This window comes from Athene cunicularia (genome assembly GCF_003259725.1).
Source record: "Athene cunicularia isolate RWA chromosome 7 unlocalized genomic scaffold, athCun1 chr7_part2, whole genome shotgun sequence".
Lineage (NCBI taxonomy): Eukaryota > Metazoa > Chordata > Aves > Strigiformes > Strigidae > Athene > Athene cunicularia.
In genome coordinates, this window is record NW_020799108.1 from 1785770 (window position 1) to 1806376 (window position 20607).

The following is a 20607-nucleotide window of genomic DNA, read 5'->3' on the forward strand; positions in this document are numbered from 1 at the left end:
ATGGGGAGGGGAAGCAGACTGAGGTCAGCACAGTTGAAGAGAAGGTGGTCAGAGACCTGCTGCACCACTGGGATGCACACAGGTCTGTGGGACCGGATGGGTTATACCCAAGGGTGCCGAGGGAGTCGGCAGATGTGCTCGCCAAGCCGCTGTCCATGATTTACCTGGAGTCAGGGGTAACTGGGGAGGTCCCACTGGACTGGAGGGGGGCAAATGTGACACCCATCTGCAAGAGAGATAGAAAGGAGGATCTGGGAAACTACAGACCTGTCAGTGTGACCTCGGTGCCAGGGAAGGTCATGGAGCAGGTCATCTCAGGTGCCACTGAAAGCCATATAACAGACAACCAGGGGATCAGGCCCAGTCAGCGGGGGTTTATGAAAGGCAGGTCCTGCCTGACAAACCTGATCTCCTTCTATGACAAGATGACCTGACTATTGGACAAGGGAAAGTCTGTGGATATTGTCTTCTTGGATCTTCAAAAAGCATTTGCCAGAGTTCCCCATAGAAATCTCATAGAAAAACTGGCTGCCCATGACCTGGGTGAAGGAACGGTCTGCTGGGTCAAGCACCGGCTGGACGGTCCCAGAGAGTGGTGGTCAGTGGAGCTAAATCCAGCTGGTGGCTGGTCACAAGTGGTGACCTCAGGGCTCAGTGTTGGGACCATTTCTGTTCAACACCTTTATCTATGATCTTGATAAGGACATAGAGTGTGTCATCAGTGAGTGAAGTGGGAGTGTCAATCTGCACGAGGACAGGGAGGCTCTGCAGAGAGACTTGGACAGACTGGATCGGTGGCCAACATTAACGGGATGAGCTTCAACGAGGCCAAGTGCCAGGTCCTGCATTTGGGCCACAACAACCCCCTGCATGGCTACAGGCTCGGGGAGGTGTGGCTGGAGCTGTCTGGGAGAGAAGGGTCTGGGGGTTCTCATTGACAAGCAGCTGCACATGAGCCAGCAGTGTGCCCGGGTGGCCAAGAAAGCCAATGGCATCCTGGCTTGTGTCAGAAATAGTGTGACCAGCAGGAGTAAGGAGGTGACAGTCCCCCTGTGCTCTGCACTGGGCAGGCCACACCTGGAGTGTTGTGTCCAGTTTTGGGAACCTCAACATGAGAGAGGTATTGAGGTGCTGGAGCGAGGGCAGAGGAGGGAAATGAAACTGGTGAAGGGCCTGGAGAACAAATCCTATGAGGAGTGACTGAAGGAGCTGAGACTGTTTAGTGTGAGGAGGAGAAGGCTGAGGGGAGACCTCATCACTCCCCTACAACTACCTGAAAGGACACTGTAGAGAGGTTGGTTGGTCTCTTCTCAGGTAATTAGAGACAGTACAAGAGGGAACAGCTTTAAACTGCCACAAATGGAGGTTTAGACTGGACATCTGGAAAACATTTTTCACAGAAAGAGTGGTCAGACAGTGGAACAGGCTGCCCAGGGAGGGGGTGGAGTCACCGTCCCTGGATGTGTTTAAAGGTCATTTGGATGTGGTGTTGGGGGATATGGTGTAGGGGAGAACTTTGTTGAGTAGGGCTGATGGTTGGACTCGATTCCAAGGGTCTTTTCCAACCTGAATGATTCTGTGATTCTGTGAAAATCTCACAGTATTAAAAAAGCCAGAGATCTTTAAACTTGTTACATACTGCCATTATTTATGTGTTCAAAGAAGGATACACAGAAGCAATGTACTACTTAGGCTGAGAGTTTTGCTGAATAAAAATATTTATTTTTCATGAAGGATTACTCAATACTCCTTGTCTTAAAAGGAACCTAACTATGCATAGGTACCCTATATTATTTAATAAGAAGTTCTGTACTCTTCTTCAGCTTGGAAAGGACTGAGAAAAATAAAATCTTCCTCTTCTTAACCCCTAGCTCTTGTACTGGGAAAAAACAATATTCACAAAGTTTAGCCTGTCCAGTATTTTAAGCCAAGGAGACATGATGCTAGTACCTCATTTTTGTTGAGAATGCCTGCCATATGTCCTGACGGTAAATGCATCAACTACATGCTTTTAAAGAGAACTTAGTTTTGCTGTTTCATCACAAAGCACTTGAACAAGACTTGGTTTTCAATTCTTGCTTTTAAAAAAAATAAAAATCAAACCACACTGATGGTGTTCCGAAGGATGAGGATGCAAAACTGATACTCAGTTTGAAACCAAGAAATTACCACACAGATCCTATACAGATATAATCTATGACCCCCAAAGGGGGGTAAAATAAGAGTTAAGAGAGAGAGAGCAAGTGATATTATATCCAGTTCTCTTCAATTCAAGTTCTTCAATGAGCCACTTTCTACTTCGTCTCCTCAGCTCCGTTACAGTACTGAACTGCTGCCAGATATGAAAGCTGTAGCTACCATGTGAGTGAAGAAAGGCCTCTGAGGCCATTTGAGAGAGAAGAGGAGCCTTTGGTTTCCTAGCCAGGAAACACGAAACACAGGTGAATATAGGCAGGTCCCAGCTTCCACAGAGAGGGACACATGCTCTTTTCTCTTCAATTGCCATTTGACCATGGAGTAGCTATTCTCTTCTGTTTTCTCTTCCGTTCTTGCCACCAACATAAGAATGCACAGTGGAGAGGCATTACTATTAGCACTATCTGTCAACACCCTTCTTGCATATTTACATATCTGGACAGCACTAAGTATTGGTATAAATGCCATAAAATCGCTTGCTTTCATCTCCATTAAAATTACCCACAAGCACATTAGCAAACAGATTGCTTCAGCTCATGGTTTTCTGCTGGGGATTTGATTTTGTGCCAACCACAAAGTGGATATACATGGTGCCGAAATGTAAAGTTGCCTGGTATTTTAATACATACACAAGTATCAAAACAAAAGTATGAAAGTGAATGCTACCAAAAAAAATAAGAAGCTGCAATTAGGCATGCACATGTGCATGCACACACGTATTCAACGTGAATCTCAGGCTTACCTGGGGATTCTTGAAAAGTGCATATTTCTCTATACGTTCCACGAACATTAGTTTGTTTTGACTATCTCTTGTCCAATTCAGAAGATTTTCAACTAAATTTTCATGATCTTCAAAGATCCTTTCTGCAGCAGTAACAAAAGAGCAAATACATTTGAATCTGTCCCATTTTGTGATAGAAACTATTCTGTAGACATACCTGGGAGACAGGGCATATACATAATGAAAATAGAATTCAACTAAAATGTAGAATAAGTTTACACTAAGAAAATAAAATAACTTAAGTCAAATTTCAGACAAGCCTGGTTTAATTTTACACACACACTCACTCAACACTTGTTTAACGTCTCTTCAGGCTTATAGTTCCATCAATATATGAAGTGTTTTACTTTTTTTTTCACCTGACAAAGCCTACCACCCCATGTGAACAGAGCAGATTCAAAATTATGACACTTCAAATGTTATGAGTATAAATAAGAAGGTTATTACATTTATATGTATTCTGGTCCACACAATCCCTAGAGGAATTAATTAGGCAGCTTTTTCAGCACATTTTTTTTTCCTACATCCTAAATCACCATCTCACTTGTCAAGTATCAAAAATAGTAACAGACAATGATCACAGGGAAAACAAAATGCTTCCAAAATGCAGGATACCCATAGTTAGTGGGGGTATTGTAGAAGAAGTCTGAAAACTGACAGTGTCTGTTTCTTACAATTTATCTTGCTGAATAAATGATGTATCAACAATGGTTTCTGAGAACTCTGAGCTTTAACTCTCTATTGAAATAGTTATCACTAGTACAAGATACTGAAAACAGGCAAAAGAGAACAAAAAAAGAGGAAAATTTACTGAAACAGAGAAATATGTGAAAACCACCCTTATTCTAAAATAAATAAGGAAGAATACATTTTGGAGAAACCACCAAACCAACTTCCTCCTCCTTTCAAAGACAGTGAAATAGAATCCTGCTTCCTGCAATCTGTTCCCTCTTCACATAGGCCACACAGTGGCATTTCAGCAAATTGTTTCTTTCAGAATCCTTTGGGACCTGCTCGACCTTTCAATTGCACCTGAAAACGGAACATGTTTTTCTCCACAAAATCAATTACACCACATTGTTACAGAAGGTATATGGCACTGATCACATCTAGACCTAGAAGCTATCACTAATGAAGACTGAGATGTCATCTGACATCTCAACATCTTTGGTAATTAAGAATACTAAGCAAAGTGAATGCAACAAAATGTCATCTGTAGGGAATGAATTCAGTTTGACATGACAACGTCACATTACTGAGGTCTCAGTGAGATCTAAGAAGCTTTCGAGTTACAACTCAAAACCTCCATCAAGCTCTATCAGCAACACAGCAATACTGTCTTCCAAGAAAGTAAAAAAAAAAAAAAAGGTGTTACTTAATAGAAGAAAAAAAAAACCCCAAACACTTCAGAGGACTGTGATACAAAAGCTTAAATTTCACTGTAGCCTCCTTAGAAAACTGCACAGCTTTCAAAACATACTAACTCTTACTACAGGAAGAACAACAATTGAACTCATACACAGTGAGTAAGTTGTTTTATGTATGTACCTATAGCATGTAAAACTGCATACAATGTTCCTATTATTAAACATTCTCTGTAAAATTAAAACTTTCTAACTCACAGATACTTCATAGACATACTCTGCTTCAACTAAAAAGATGAAACCAACATTTGTCCCAACCAAAAGAAAACTTACAGATTTATTTCTATTACAAACTTGCAGGGTAAAACTGGGCAAACATTTCACTCTGCATTCTGGAAAAAGTATCCCTAAGTTCTTCTGAAAGTACACATAAAGCTTCTGGTTAAACCATTAGATAGTAACAGGTGGCTTTCTACTTCAGGTACCTAAATCTGAGTCCTCAAAAACTAGTTAACCACACACACTTTAAGTAGACCACATAAAATGCAAAGACAATCAGGAACTCCACATGTCTCATGTCTTTCTTTGCAGTTTGTTAGCTTAAAGTTTTCGTTGCATTTTATTGAACTGCACAATCAATGAGCAATCAACTGACAAGAGAACATGGTAAAACACACTGTGAACATATATAGGTTTTCTGTGTCTCGCTGGAGGAAAATATAAAGGAGTTCCTTCCTCTTATATAGGCAATGCCAGAAAAAAAAGTTTCAAAAGATGAACCACTAGCAAAACACTAGTACAATAGTACACAGGGTACTTTGGCTTTGTTGTAACAAATTTATCATGTGTTTTTCAAGTTCCAGTATAAATATATGAATCAGGCTGAATTTTGGATTGTCTTTTAAAAAAACCCCACACATGTGAAATGTACAAAAAACTACCTAACAGTTGCTCTACTGAGGATCAAGGAAAGCCAAACTGAAAAATAAAGAGGAAACTGAATTCTACCCTCTTGCATCTCTTAGGTTTATCACATTGTAGTCTGAATTTAAAATTCTGTAATTATAACAGATGTTGTTCTTTAGCTTGAAACTCTTTCAATACAGCAGTCAAATTCTGTCATTTCCAGTATGTCACTAAGCCATACAGTAGAGCATGCATATACTTGCAAAACACCCAACAAGAGAGATCTGTTAACCCTGGTTTCATTTCAAAACCATCAATTCAGTCACACTGTTAATATGGATAAATATCAGTTTATCTTTCTGTCTGCAGCCTAGCTCTCTGTTTCTAACATTAGTTGAAAATATTTTTTCCAGTATTCCTTTCTTTATTCTTTCCAGGTGCACAGTGAATGGAAGTGTCTTATGAAAGCAAATCTAGGATGAGAAAGACTCCTGGTTGAACCCTGAGTTCAGGATCCTGCTACCTACAAATACAGATATTTTTCAGTGACAGAAACATAAAACTATTGCAGAACTAAAAAGGTTATTTATTTATACTATTCTCATTGGTAGCATGTTACAGAATTACACCTTTGATATTTATATACCAAATCTGGATTTACATAGAACTTGTGCATATTCGTTCAAAACTGGGCAACTTTTAAGATTCCATTTATTAAAAATTTGAGGTTTTCAGCCTAGTAAGATATTATTTGTCATATGAAAGGTAGATGATTCAAAGGATACCTTGTCACCCTACAACAGCCTTTTTTGCTTAACAATAAGCAAAGTTAACATGTTACACTGCCTGAAATAGAAAAGTTTTCAGCAAAAGAGAGAGGAAATATTAATTTGTATTTTAGTTTTAAATCAAGATATTTGGGTTCAGTTCTGGGTTTTTCTTTAGGCAACTGGTAGGGTGCTTCACAGCTCTCTGATGTAATTCTTCTCTGATAATGGAGATTGATAACATTGTTCTATCATTTTTCCCCTTCTTTTCCATTCAGATGCTATATCCTTTGTCTAAAGGAACAACTTTCATTGTGGTATGTGCAATGCAACACAAAGGAGCTTTAACTGCCCTTAAAGCCATATTGCCAATGGCATTAAAATATTTAACAGAAGAACAACATAGACAGCTTTTTGTAATAAGAGCTATTATGATCAGTACAAAATACTATTTACAAAGAGGAAGATACACAGTAAGATTTTTTATCCCTTACATCTTTCTTCTGTGAGGAACACATCAAAACCAAGAGGCTCAGTGACTACACATTAGCAAAGTTCCTATATCACACGCTTTTAACATGAAAAAAGAAAACATTTACAGGTCGTTCTGAAACATCATTCATGAGCTTTATTACATTTATTACTACATGAATGAACAGCATGATGAACATTATGAAGTTTAAATTGTTCTGAGGACACAGATATAGACAAGTATTACATCAATAGATAAGAATTACACTTTTTATATAGGATAAATACATAAAGAATTATTACTTACCCATCTGCAATTCAGAGATGGTTTCCACCAATGACCAGTCTAAACTGTAACCACAGTGCGATTTGTCCATCAGATTGTCTAATACTTGTCTCACTGTCTGCCTCTCATCCACCATCATTGTTTTTGAGCTGTCATCAGACATATGGACTCTGATCACCAACTATTAAGCAGAAAAATCAGGAAAACAAGGATTAATTTCCCACATTTGAAATAACATGGGTTTTACCATCTTGTTCCTTTTTCTGAGATTTTCTTAAAATCGCATAAAATCATAGAATCATAGAATAGTTTGGGTTGGAAGGGACCTCAAATATCGTCTAGTTCCACCCCCCCCTGCCATGGGCAAGGAGACCTTCCACTAGCCCAGGTTGCTCAAGGCCCCATCCAACCTGACCTTGAACCCTGCCAGGGATGGAGCACCCACAACCTTCTTGGGCAACCTGTTCCAGTGCCTCACCACCCTCACAGTAAAAAAATTCTTCCTTATATTTAATATAAACCTCCCCTCCCTCAGCTTCCACCCATTACCCCTCATCCTGTCATTACAGTCCTCTGTGAAAAGTCTCTCCCCCGCCTTCTTGTAGGCACCCTTCAGGTACTGGAAGGCCACTCTAAGGTCTCCTCGGAGCCTTCTCTTTTCCAGGCAGAACAAGCCCAACTCTCAGCTTGTCCTCATAGGAGAGGTTTTCCAGCCCTCTGATCATCTTGGTAGCCCTCCTCTAAAATAATTAAGTTCAGTCAGAACACCCCCTCAAAATGTAAAAAGCCATAAATGATGGTTAGATATTTGTATCACAGACACTTAACAAGATACTGTTCTCCTTCAGTATAAGAGAGTAAGTATAAAGATCTTCCCAATACAATGACAACGTGCTTTAGTTGCACATTAAGGAGGAAAATAAAATCCCTACTGCCAAAGACACTGATTAATAAATAAAGTGTCTTTGTGACAATTTGTCTCACATATCTAGGTGGAACACAGTTCTGCACAACCTTGTATAGAATGAGAATTTTTCACATTTGCAGTTCAAGCTTTCTGCCCACTTCCGCTATATTTTATAAAAATGATGATTATGTTAACAGTATACCTATAATAAATCTTCTTTTTCTGGGGAGTATAAAGCACTAGTGTGAAAGAAATCTGCTTTGAAAACACAATGGCTTTTTATAGGCACTTTAAAGTGATTGCTGTCCAGAAAGAAAAATGCAGCCATTTTTTTAAACAATCAAAAAACTTAAGACAATAGATTCTTCTTGCCAATCATTATGCTTCCTGTTTTACACCTTGTTCAGCCAAAAAAGTTAAAATGCACTAATTGTAATACACTGACTTATCAATTCTTATCTTACAGCCAGTTTTTGAGATATAGATATACAGATATATATATAGATATATAGATATATAACAGCTTTTGATGTATAAACATTAAATGTAAAAGGCATTTTAAGCTACTGAAAAACTCCAAACTTAAACCAAGAACGCTACATAAACCTGTATAAATAAACCAGTATAAATAAAACTTACCTTTTTTACTTGTGCCTCTTTAATCTTCTCTAACGCAACCCTAATCTTCTCAGCTTTGAGTTTAGCAGCCTGCTCCTCCTAGGGGGACACAACACACATAATTCCAGTCAACACAAACTTCAGTTTTGGTTTAATTTTGAGGCTACCATGCTTTGTGCTTTAAAACATGAACTGATTTACAAATCCTAAACTATTTCTTAGCAATGACGAAGACTATTATTTTTTAAGATGAAAAGCGTTACACTATACATATCTAACATTCATAAATACAACTACCATTATCTCCAAAAGAACGTAGTGGAGATATATATTTTGTATAGACAAACTTGGCATTTCTCTGTTCCTCCACGGTGTAAGTAGCCTTGTGCATTGCTAGTAAATATTTTAGCATATCATGTATTTACAGTCATAGATTTGGACAATACATATGCAACAACAGTGTACAGTTGAGTACACCAAATAGATTCTTGATCAACATCAAACACAAACAGCTCACTGAAAAGTATCAGAATTTAACAGCACACAAAGTATGGAAAATAAATCCTATCAATAGGATTCCACACTATGTGCATTAGTTTGGAAGATTCTAAACTATTAAATCCAGGCTGTATTTCTCCTCAATTTAAGTCATTTTAGAAACATAAAGCAAACTATCATTCTTTTTTTTGATACTCTAAGTACAACTGGAAATGCATTAAAAATTCAGATAATTTAAATCTATTCTATCTGCTGATTCTAAAGAAATCTATATATTGTAAGACTAGCAATACTTTTTTTTAAAAAAAGTTAAAGATTATTGATATTTTTGTTGTAAGTGGATTTGAAATGTGCAGCTAAAGAAGCAACCACTCTTTTTAAGATACAATATGCACGTTTCAGATTTTAGAAATCTTGAATTGTGGATGTTCGTTGTGACTAATATCTAAAAGCATTCTAATTATTTAAAAATCTCTAGAACAATAAACAAACAAATCTCCTCCAAAATATTCAATCTCCTTAAAGAAAAATTATTATTTTTCTCAGATCAAAAGTAGCATATCACAACACTCAGCATGGCACAGATGCTTTCTTGTATGAATATAATTCATGGTTTCTTTACCATATGGTGAGATGGTTCCTTTTCTTGTAAAAGTCAAGATTCAGCTATCCTGAAACCCACAGAATTTAAGTTTTCCACTTCTCAGTGAATTACTACTATTCCTATCAACTGCTAAAGGGCATTCCCCTATCCTACTTATTGTACTCTTGCTTAATAGCTTTTTCTCCCTCACATCTGTAACCATACCGTGCACTGGAAAAAACATCAGCTAGACAGGAGAACAGGCTGCCTTGTGAGAAATAGAGTTCTTTTCAATAAAATGAATCAGTAAGTTGAGATGAGCAGAAATAACGTGACCTTGAAACGTTATCTGGGAACTCAATTACCTAGGAAGATAGTTTTATTAGTCTACAGGGAACTATGCCTTTTTATTCACCACAACAATGGTGTCATATAGCTTAGCAAGGTTACATTAGTGTTCTATTAAAAACAGTGCCATACTATCTAGAATCATTTAAATGTAAAACACACCTAGAATTCTAAAATATTCTTAACGTGAACCATTTCCACCTGTAGAAAGAAATTATTACTAAAACCCCAGGCTTTAACGACTTGTTTCAAACAGCGATGCTATGCACCTATGCATTATGAAATCAGCAAAAGACTGTTTTTAATTTGACTGTACGTTTCGAGAAACTGTAATTTATGGTTTAAAAAAAGATGCTCGTTAACCCAACCATAAACCTTTATTGCTGCGCAAAGGTTGAGAGCAGATTTGGTTTTGCTCTTCGCTAAAGTTGAGCAGCACAATTTTCCACCCCATTTCACTGTACGCCTGTGCAATGCAATTATCTATAGCAAAGCCCTGCAGGAGCACTTTACAGCCACATGAGAGCAAGCAATGAGGCATCAGCTGGGAGCCTCTCAAATATACCTGTGCCGACACAGCTAAAATCTCTTTGTTGATCTCAAAGTTTATAATCTAACATTCCCTAAAATGCTTAAAAAAAAAAATAAAAATGTGACCAAAAAGATTTTGAGGCTTTACTATTTTAACGTCTACAAATTACTTTTCATTTCCCACTCAGTTTTAATGGGGCTCCAGAGATCAGGATCTCTTATATTTTACTAGAGTTTAACCAAGTCAGTTTAACTCTAAACAAGACCCCAGAATTACGATTCTAAAAATAAGAAACAGTTTCAACTAGCAACGAATTATAAAAAGAGGTCTCAATCCACTTCCTGGAAATGCAGAGAGGAAAAGGAAGCAAGGTTTAAAAAATTCTGAAAGCACATAGTTGTCAAGGATTTTAAGTTATTTAAGTTTTGCTTTATAGTTAGTGTCCAGGCTGCTGTTGCATCATTGCCAATGTGACAAATGATGTTTCACTGGAGCAGGAACTATCTATTTTGATTACTTAATAAAATAATTTAACTACAGAATTCTTCAAAACTTAGATCAATTTATTCTATTTCTCTCCTAATGGAAAGAAAAACAGGAAAAACAGCCATCCACATCCCCATCAAAGTCACTCCAACACTGCACTGGAACACAAACGCAGGCTCCCTCCTCCCCCATACATGGAAGCAAGACAACTCTTCAGTGGGAGGAAGCATGTACAATCCATCAGCTAACAATGTTCTATTGCATGCAGAAAAAGGTGACAGGTGGCAAAAACACCTGACTGCAACTACAGACTATGCAACACCACAAACAAGGCCAGGACCTACAGTCCAATCACGTTTAACTTAGGTATTTATTTCCCCTTTGCTAGTAAATCCTTCTGGCAATAGGGATGTATGTTAGGGGCGTACGAAAAAGGCCGGACTGCTGCCTAGGGTGTGGTTTCTCAAGTGGCATATACCAACGTAAATCTCTGATATGGCTGATACACCCGCCTCCCTTGCACAACTTTACTTCTTGCAGCAGCCATAGTGCTGCTGTGGCCACACAGACAATTCAGTCAGGGAGCTGATCTGATTTTAAATTAACACAGCAGAAAGACTCAGAAGAATCCAATCCTTGATAAGGCTGCCTTTCTGGTCACATACATGCTATGGCAAAGCACAGAGAAAATACATATATACACCCACTGCATAAAACCACAAAACATAAAGGACTGCCATTTCCACTTCTGGCAGGAAAAAGATACGCTCTTTTAGTATCAGTACACATCACTAAAATTGTAACGTAAATTCCTTCCTTTAATGGAGGGACTTCAGGAGTATTGTTATACTTGCATTTTAAAGCTTTAAACTGAGATTACTTTTGGTTACGGAAAACATCACACCTGATTGAAAGAATGCTTGGCAATGTAGTTACATTAGGAACTTGTTCATCCAAAATATCCTAACATATTGTGAACGAACACTGAAAGAGTACTGCTCTGCAATGCAATGGTCTTAAATTAATGACTTTTTGTTTGTATTTTTATATCAGAACTCAGTTTTCAATAATTTGAGCCTATATTGGAAGATAATAACCCCTCAAAAATCTAAAACTAAGATTTCTGTAAGATAACGACAATCACAGCCTCCTGCCCCAGTTTCCTGTTAAATGTGAAGTTAGAAGATACTCCGTTAGATATGCAAGATGTATGCTATGACAGAGCTGATATTGCTCTAATGACTTTATGCCTCACACTTCTAGGTTGGGGTTTGGTTGTTTTTTTTTTGTTTCACTGTACATTTTTAAAAGTGTCATTAACTTATCCCTTTTGCAGAGATCACAGGCAGAATGTAAAAAAAAGTGGGGAAGAAAATCACTTAAGGCTATAGTATTTAGGAAAACTAGTAATTAAATGATGAGGTAATTAACAAAGTCTATATTTCATTTAAGTGAGCAGGTAGATACACCGATCACAAGATGCATAAAAGAAGAAATTTCTTTTATGTTTAATATTTGAAATTTTTCTCTGAAGTTTTACTTTAAATGCATGTAACTAAATACAGAGGTAGCATTGGCTTCTGAAGGCCTAGAAGCATGTATCCACTACAGCCTAGCCTCAGGTAGAAATACAGTCTCCTGATTTGCAAGGACTCTTCATTCTGCAGAGTATTTATTGAAACAGAGGTTCCTGTTCCCTGAGAACACCATGTTAAAATCTCAATTTATACTTAGTTCCGCAAACCCGCAAGACATCTATATTAGCCCCATGTTTAATGTGTATCAACCAGAGCATTAATTACAATAATGAAGTGTTTTCTGTTGATTGTTTTAATTTATTATTTAAAAAAAAAAAAAAGGAATACTAGAACAAGTGTGTATGTAATCAGCACTGGAAGGGGTAAGTCAAATGAGTTAATGTTAATAGCAGTTCTTCTGTATTTCTTAATAAATTCATTAGGACAGGCAGAACACCCCTACCCTAAAAAACAATGTGTGGCAGTGGTGGCACAGCCCATTTATAAACAGTGAACTTCTAGTTACAGTACTAGTTCATGACCATTTTCAAAACATATGCTTTGTTGCATTTCTTCTCACAGTAACCCAGAATAACCTATATCTGAGTAAAGCAGAAAAGGAAACAAGACATTACCCTCTTTCAAAGCTCACTAAATGTGAGTAGACAGCAGCCACTTTCCTGGTGAGGGGTCCAATCTCCCTACTGTTGATTCATCCCATGTTTCCTCCTTCTTCCTTCCCAACTTAATATACAGTTTTCTATACCTCTGGCACATTCCTGACTTACTGTTACTATACTGTATTATGTAAAAAAATACGGAAATGCATATAAAGCAGTAGCATTGTGTTGGGGATTGTGTCTGAGAATTATTTACCTGAAAAGTTTTTAAATATTACAATGACACTACACTGGGGTAGTGCCATATTTTTCCTTTGTTCTACTTCTGTGCACCATTCAAAACCTTTTTGCTATTAGAAACGTAACTTCAAAACAGAAAATGGCTTCTGAATGGAAACTGGAAGGCAACAGTTAAACTTGAAATGCATCTTGAGTTGCACCAGCTGTTCCCACAAGTTCCCACAGAAGGGACCCCCACAGTCTAATAGAGAAAAGAAGGAAGGCCAAGAGATAGGCAGTTGCTTATGAACTTAAATGCATAACAGAATCTATGAACCTCTTCAGAACCTCCCTTATGCTTGATCAAAATTACCCAGTATTTAAGCTTTTCACACTCTCCTCAATAATCTTGGGCCATAGGACAACATATACTACATGGCAAAGCGTTAATGCTAGAAGTGTGATGCAAAGAAATTTTCACAGACAAACCTGGCAGTGCCACTTCTTATTAAAAAGAGAACCACCATGCAACTTTAACAAGATCAGAATTTTGCTTGTAATATCATTAAGCCAAATTGTTGGGAAGAAGAGTGCGATGCTAGAGCGTCTCTCAAACTGAAGTTGAGGAAGACAGGATGCAAAACCCGTACCTCAGCTACCTCAAAGGATGACAAAAAGTAAAAGTTAAATTTGCCCATATCAAATAAATGTGGATGTCCCTATCTCTGGGAAACCTGTTTTTCCCAGTTTTCAAGGAATGTCATCTTGTCCAATTGCCCTGCTCAAGCGGGGCCATCTAGAGCCAGGTGCCCAGGACTGTGTCTAGATAGCCTCAAGAGTATCTCCAATGATGGAGACTCCACAACCTCTATGGGCAACCTGTGGCAGTGCTCAGTCACTCTCACTGTAAAAGAGTTCCCTGGTGTTCAGACAGAACCTCCTGTATTTCAATTTGTGCCCATTGCCTCTGGTTCTGTCACTGGGCACCAATGAAAAGAGCTTGGCTTCATCCTGTCTTCTTTACGCTCTCCCTTCATATATTTGTACACATTGATGAGATCACCTCAAGCATTGTCTTTGCCAGGCTGAACAGTCCCAGGTCTCTCTGCCTCTCCTCTCAGAGGACATGCTCCAGCCCCTTGATCATCTCCACAGCCCTTTGATGGACTCTTCAGTAGATTCGTATCTCCCATACTGGGGAACCCAGAGCTGGACACGCTATTCCAGGTGTGGCCTCACCAGTGCTTGAGTAGAGGGGAAGGATCACCTCCACCCACCTGCTGGCAATACTCCTCCCAGTACAGCCCAAGATTCCATTAGCCTTTGCCACAAGGGCACACTGCCGGTTCATGGTCAACTTGATGTTCACCAAGATCCCAGGCCTTTTCTGCCAAGCTGCTCTCTACCTGGGTGGTCCCCAGAATGGACTCATACACAGAGTTGCTCCTCCCCAGGCACAGAACTTCACACTTCCCGTCAGCCCATTTCTCCAGCCTGTGGAGGTCCCTCTGGAGGAGAGCACAACCCTCTGGCATCACAGCCACTCCTCTGTTTAATGTCACCAACAAACTTGCTGAGGGAACACTCTACCCCATCATCCAGACCAGTAATGAAGATCTAAATGGAAGAGACATGGATTTGATGGATGGACCACTTGGTGGATAAGGAATTGGCTGTATGGTCACACTCAAAGAGTTGTGGTCAACAGCTCAATGTGTAAGTAGAGAGCAGTGAACAGTGACGTTCCTCGGGGGTCAGTGTTGGGACTGGTGCAGTTTAACACCTTTGTTGGTGACATGGACAGTGGGATTGAGTTAAATCAGCAAGTTTGCTGACAACACCAAGCTGTGTGGTACGGTCGACACACTGAAGGGAAGGGATGTGCCAGCCAGAGGGACCTGGACAGGCTGGAGAGGTGGGACTGTGCAAACCTCATGGAGTTATACAAGGCCAAGGGCAAGGTCATGCACATGGGTCGGGGAAATCCCAAGCACAGATACAGGGTGGGCAGAGAATGGATTGAGAGCAGCCCTGAGGAGGAGGACTTGAGAGTAGTAGTGGGTGTAAAACTGACTGTGAGCCAGCAATGTGCGCTCACAGCCCAGAAAGCCAACCCTGTCCTGGGCTGCATCAAGAGCAGTGTGGCCAGCAGGGCGAGGGAGGGGATTCTCCCCCTCTGCTCTGCTCTCGTAAGACCCCCACCTGCAGTGCTGTGTCCAGCTCTGGGGCCCCCACACAAAAAGGACATGGATCTGCTTCAGCGGGCCCAGAGGAGGCCACAAAGATGATCAGGGGCTGGAGCACCTCCCCTGTGAGGACAGGCTGAGAGAGTTGGGGGTGTTCAGCCCAGAGAAGAGAAGGCTCCAGGGAGACCTTATAGTGGCCTTCCAGTACTGAAAGGGGCTACAGGAGAGATGGGGAGGGACTCTGCATCAGGGGGTGTAGGGATAGGACAAACAGTAACAGTTTTAAACTGAAAGAGGGTAGATTTAGATTTGATATAAAGAAGAAATTCTTCCCTGTGAGGGTGGTGAGGCCCTGGCACAGGCTGCCCAGAGCAGCTGTGGCTGCCCCCTCCCTGGCAGGGTTCAAGGCCAGGTTGGACAGGGCTGTGAGCAACCTGGGCTAGTGGAAGGTGTCGGGGGTGGGAACTAAGTGATCTTTAAGGTCCCTTCCAGCCCAAACCATTCCATGGTTCTATGTTGAAAAGTACTGGACCCAGTATTGACCTCTGTGGTGCACCACTGGTTAATGTCCTTCAAGTAGACTGTTCCCCTGAAAGACTACCAAACTAGATTTGGCTAGTAGCCATGAAGGAAAAAAACAACACACATTTGCAATTAATTTCACTGGCTCTTTATCACTTGAAGCATCTGTCTGCACTAGGTTATCTTCCTACTTGCCGCTGAATAGAACCTGTCTTCTAACAGCTCTAGGCCAGACTTCTCCCTGGGGCTACCTAAGACAAGTAGTTATAGGAGAAAAGGTACTAGATCTGGGACAATGAAAATATGAAGAGAAAAAAAATGAGGAAAAAAAGCCAGGAGGGAGAACAGGCCTTAGAAAAACCATTGTAAGTTTGAGATTGGAAAGAAGACCACAGTATAGCAGATGAGGCACTAGGATTGACTGGTAAGGAGTTTTAGCTGGACGAAAAGCTTGACTGATATGCAGTACAGGGCAGAAACACAGACTTGTGAACACAGGCTGTTTGCCTAACAATGTATCCGCAAGAGCTTATTAGAATTTATTTTAAGACATTAAAGCTACACAGGAACATCACAATAATCACAGCAGATTAGTACAAAGTAGCTTGTACTATGATAAAAAACTTTTATTCCATAATTTTCACCACTGCACAAACTTTGCTACTAACCATCTACATTCTTTTTGTGGTTTCCAGGTGTGGCCTTCACAACTTCCTCAAAAACTGGCTGTAGGAGGCTGGAGTTTTCAGATTGTGCTTACATCCTTTGCAGATAAGAAATCAATTACTGAATTTTTAAACTGCATTAAAAAAAAAAATTTCAAACAGATGCTTCATCCAAGAATGAGCACATCTGAATCTGATCGACCTAAGACACATGAAAGCCAACTTCACAACTGATTTATTCAAAGGTCAGAAGGGATTACAGTGTGTAGTAACCAAAGTCTATAAACCAGGGTAATCGACATTCATAAGAACAGTATTTGCCTTTCAGGTCAACAAGAAAACACGAATGAAGTACTAGATATTTGGGAAAAGGAGGCATAACATGATTCCTTTTCTCCAGATGCTGACATAGATAGCTGAAGTATTACATCATTAAATCACCACCATCTGGCTTCCTGAATGTAGTTTCAGCTTCACGTGCACCAGAATGGTAAAAGAAATGGTAACTTCAAAATCTAGCATTTTACACTTCTATTTCCTATTTTCTTGTCCTCAAATGGGATCTATTTGAGCCCTGAATGCTCTCTCAAAATTGTATGCATATGCTCTACATTTCTCAGCCACAAGCTTAGTTTTCAGTATTCATTTGATGGCGTAATTCCAAGCCTATAGGAAACAAGCTTGCAGATTTGACATTAAAGATACATGATACATTGCTTTATTTTCAATATTTAATAGATTGTTTTGCTGATATGCTACTTCTTTGTTTTCCAAAAAAAAAAAAAAAAAAAGGGTTTGAATGCTGTGTGAGCAATAGCACATGGAATTAAATTTTTAAATTAAGATACCATCGTAACAAATAGTCCATTTTCTGTGCGGAGATCTGCCCTATGCTGCAACAGGAACCGTGTTTGTGCAAGGAATTTAGTCCATGACTAAAATTTTTACAATTAGTTATACTACCAGAGGACAAAAATGGTATTACCCCAAATTGTCTCTAGTCTCAATATAAGAGGTAGACAGATCAAAGAGGGGAAAAAGACAAGAAACAGTAAGACAATAAGACGTAGTTGACACACAGAGACACCAGCTTAGAGCTGCGACATGATCCTACAGTTAACTGATCTAACACCTTGTTATACAACTGCAAGGAAAAGCCCCATTTCTTGGGACTGCTTCCCTCGCACTGGAGCTTATCTCATGTTACAGCAAGCTGAAAAGATCTAAGCGGCAAATTGGACTTCCATTTCATCATTTTAAAGATATTTCTCTTTGCAGGAGGTTAGAAGAAAACCAGTAAGTATCCACACCAGGACTGTGTGCTCAGTAATCAGAAATAGAGGGCCCAGATGTAGAGACAGTCCTAAACTGAGCTAACAACAAACATCATCCCCAGAGCATTAGCAAGCTCACCAAAAGCAGCTGACTCAGAGGGCTGCAAAGTCTAATAAGACAAGACAAAGATTTATAAATACAAACATTTAAACTGCAGCAGTCCATTAGAATCACTGATATGAGGCACTCCACGGTCATATGACGCAATGGACTTAATATTTCGTGCATTTTTTAAATTGAAGTTCCATATGGTAATCAACACTCATCCTGTACATAAATAACCAGAAGGGAGGATATGAAAACACATGGAGATGAAAGAGAAAGTTATGGTTTCTGTTTGTGCCACAGCCATTGTTAATCTATTTGCAATCAAGCAAGGTTTGCTGGTTCACTGGCCGTTTGCTTTGTTGGAGGCGTGGGAGCAAGGAGCTGACGGGGTGAAAGGAAAGAGGTATGGATTTAATTTTAAGCAAAACAGTCACAAGAGAATAAAATTACTTGGTTTTGGCTGTTTATACTCCTCTAGAAGACAGTCTGAAAATTTGTTGTCAAGAGGCATGCTGAGCATTTTGAAAGAAATGTTAAGGTATTTAAGAAAAAGCAGTAAACTAGTTCTAAACTTTTATTCGAAAATAAAGACTACTTATGCCCAGCAAACATTATCATTATTGTTTTGAAGTTGCCAAGGCACATTTTGTCATTTCAGGCTTGCCTAAGCTTTTTCCTCTAGAGCATTTATTTTAGAAAAATAACCCAAGGAGTGGCTTGCAGTAGGTAGCAGCATCAGACATATCTGACACCTCAGCTACTGAACATTCAAAGTTTTCTCAACAACATGAAGCTGTATGTTTTTCACCCAAGCTTGTTTGTTCATCAAGGAGATATATAGCTTGCTCTATCTGTCCTGCCCAAGTTTCAAAAGGTAATATGTATAGAAAATCTAATTCTTAAACTGAACGACAAATGGCAGTCTCTTAGGATGTCACCAACCATTTTCCTGTAAAGAAAATCAATTTATAAACAGGATTTGTACATACCTGGCTCATTAGACCACTCTTGTACTAGGATAGTCTGCCCACATTATATCAAGACAGCATTCAAAATGTTAAAAAAAATGCCATTACTTACTACAGCTTATCGTCAATACAGCAAGTGAACTTATTTTAAGGATACTACTGTCTTTTAACAGTACTGAGTACTTTCACATATTTTCCAGTTCTGATTTTTTGGTGGTTTTTTTTTTTTTAAGCTAGTGAATAGGAATAGCAACAAGAGGACTTCTAGCTCAGTACCTCTCCTTTTCAGCTATGGTGTTTTACCTGCTGACATGGCTATTAAGTATTTGCCAAGAACTTGATAAATTTGTAGAAACAAATAATAAAATTCAGCCTTTAAAAGCATCAGGAAAATTATGTAAGTCAACGCACAAGTTCCTAGAAAGGGCAGGGGTGGACGGAGCATAGCACACACCAAAAGCATTCTTTCTACATAGAAACAGTAGTCACATACAGGTGGAAAGAAGAAGCATCACCTTGGTCAGCAAATGAGAAGGCTTTCCTGCAATGTTTCTCAGAAGGAGGGAGGTTTCCCTGTCCAAATAGGAGTGCTTGTGCAGAAAGAAAAAGAACATAAGTCAAAAGAAGTCAGTATAGTAATTTTATAGTGTCTCGATTACAGAAGATAAAGTAGGGTTTAAGGAAAAAAACCCTACGTCATCACTTTATTTCCCTCCCATAAAAACATGAACATTCACAAATACTATGGTCCTAACACACTAGTATAAAAGCAGTTGTGCTAATAGAGGACACTATTTTAAACTTCCCATGTACAAAATGTCACACAATAGGATTAAGAAAAATTTTGCTTACCTGCTATTGGTTTCTTTTCTGCAAGAGACAACTCAATTTTAAAGACATTTAGAATTATAGGAGTAAGAAAACATGCACTTAAAATGCTTTTCAAAATCCTGTCCAGTCTTCTAAAACTGAACATTCTATTTCCATTACGCAAACCTAAGGTCACTAAAAACTGGTCATCCTGGAGACAAGGAAATGGTTTTATGCTTTTTACACTGGCTGTTGCTTCCATAGTTATAGGAAAAAGATGTTACCGTAATAATAATCCAAACCTGACTTACAAATAGTTGCTTTAATTATTTTTTTTAAAAAAAAGGTCTTAGTCTCTCTTCTCTTGTACAGTCCAAATTACATAATCCAAGAAACTAGAAACAAATTTCCATATTTCTCTTGGAAGAGAAAGTAGCAGAAAATATATTTAATCTGTTTTAAAAGGGGAAGCAAAATCAGTAGCAACCAGTAGAGAACTTCTCAAAAGGCAAAAATAAGTTAATGACAGTTAACAGAGTGATTATCTTCTCTAGCATCTGCTACCAGGAACAACAAAACCATCAGCCTACAGGTATTTGCAGAACCACAGTCACAAATCTGCTAAGGAAATTAGGTTAATGATGCTGTTAAGGGCCACAGTATCTCCTGTGTATCACCACCATACTGCAAATTTTGTCCCTGTGAATGCATCTGTCTCAGCCTTATTTGTGTCGACTGGTCCAATGCTATATAAACAACGTACGACAACAGAAGCAGCCTACTATACTCTTGTTTAATAATTACCAGGACAGAATCCCCATCTCTTATTCGGAGTCACAATAAGGTATAGTCTCCTGAAAAAAATGAAGAGACCATGTCTACAACTTCATGCAAGGCAATATCAGATAATATAGTCAATACAGTTCCTTGCAGGGGGAGTTCACTTAATGCAACTGCCACATGCTGGGAGAAGT

The 20607-nt window shown here is 39.1% G+C and overlaps 1 protein-coding gene across 1 annotated transcript in view; it reads right to left on the minus strand.

Moving 5' to 3' along the window:
- The window catches only part of LOC113482550 (ras-associated and pleckstrin homology domains-containing protein 1-like), a 57087-nt gene that overhangs the window by 12494 nt on the left and 23986 nt on the right, over nt 1-20607 (minus strand). Inside the window, exons 4-7 of the mRNA XM_026853279.1 lie at nt 19339-19413; nt 8318-8395; nt 6793-6952; nt 2939-3060 (exon numbers count right to left, since the gene is read on the minus strand). Of these exons, the coding sequence (XP_026709080.1) occupies nt 2939-3060; nt 6793-6952; nt 8318-8395; nt 19339-19413 (435 nt within the window). The remainder of the gene's footprint in view (nt 1-2938; nt 3061-6792; nt 6953-8317; nt 8396-19338; nt 19414-20607) is intronic.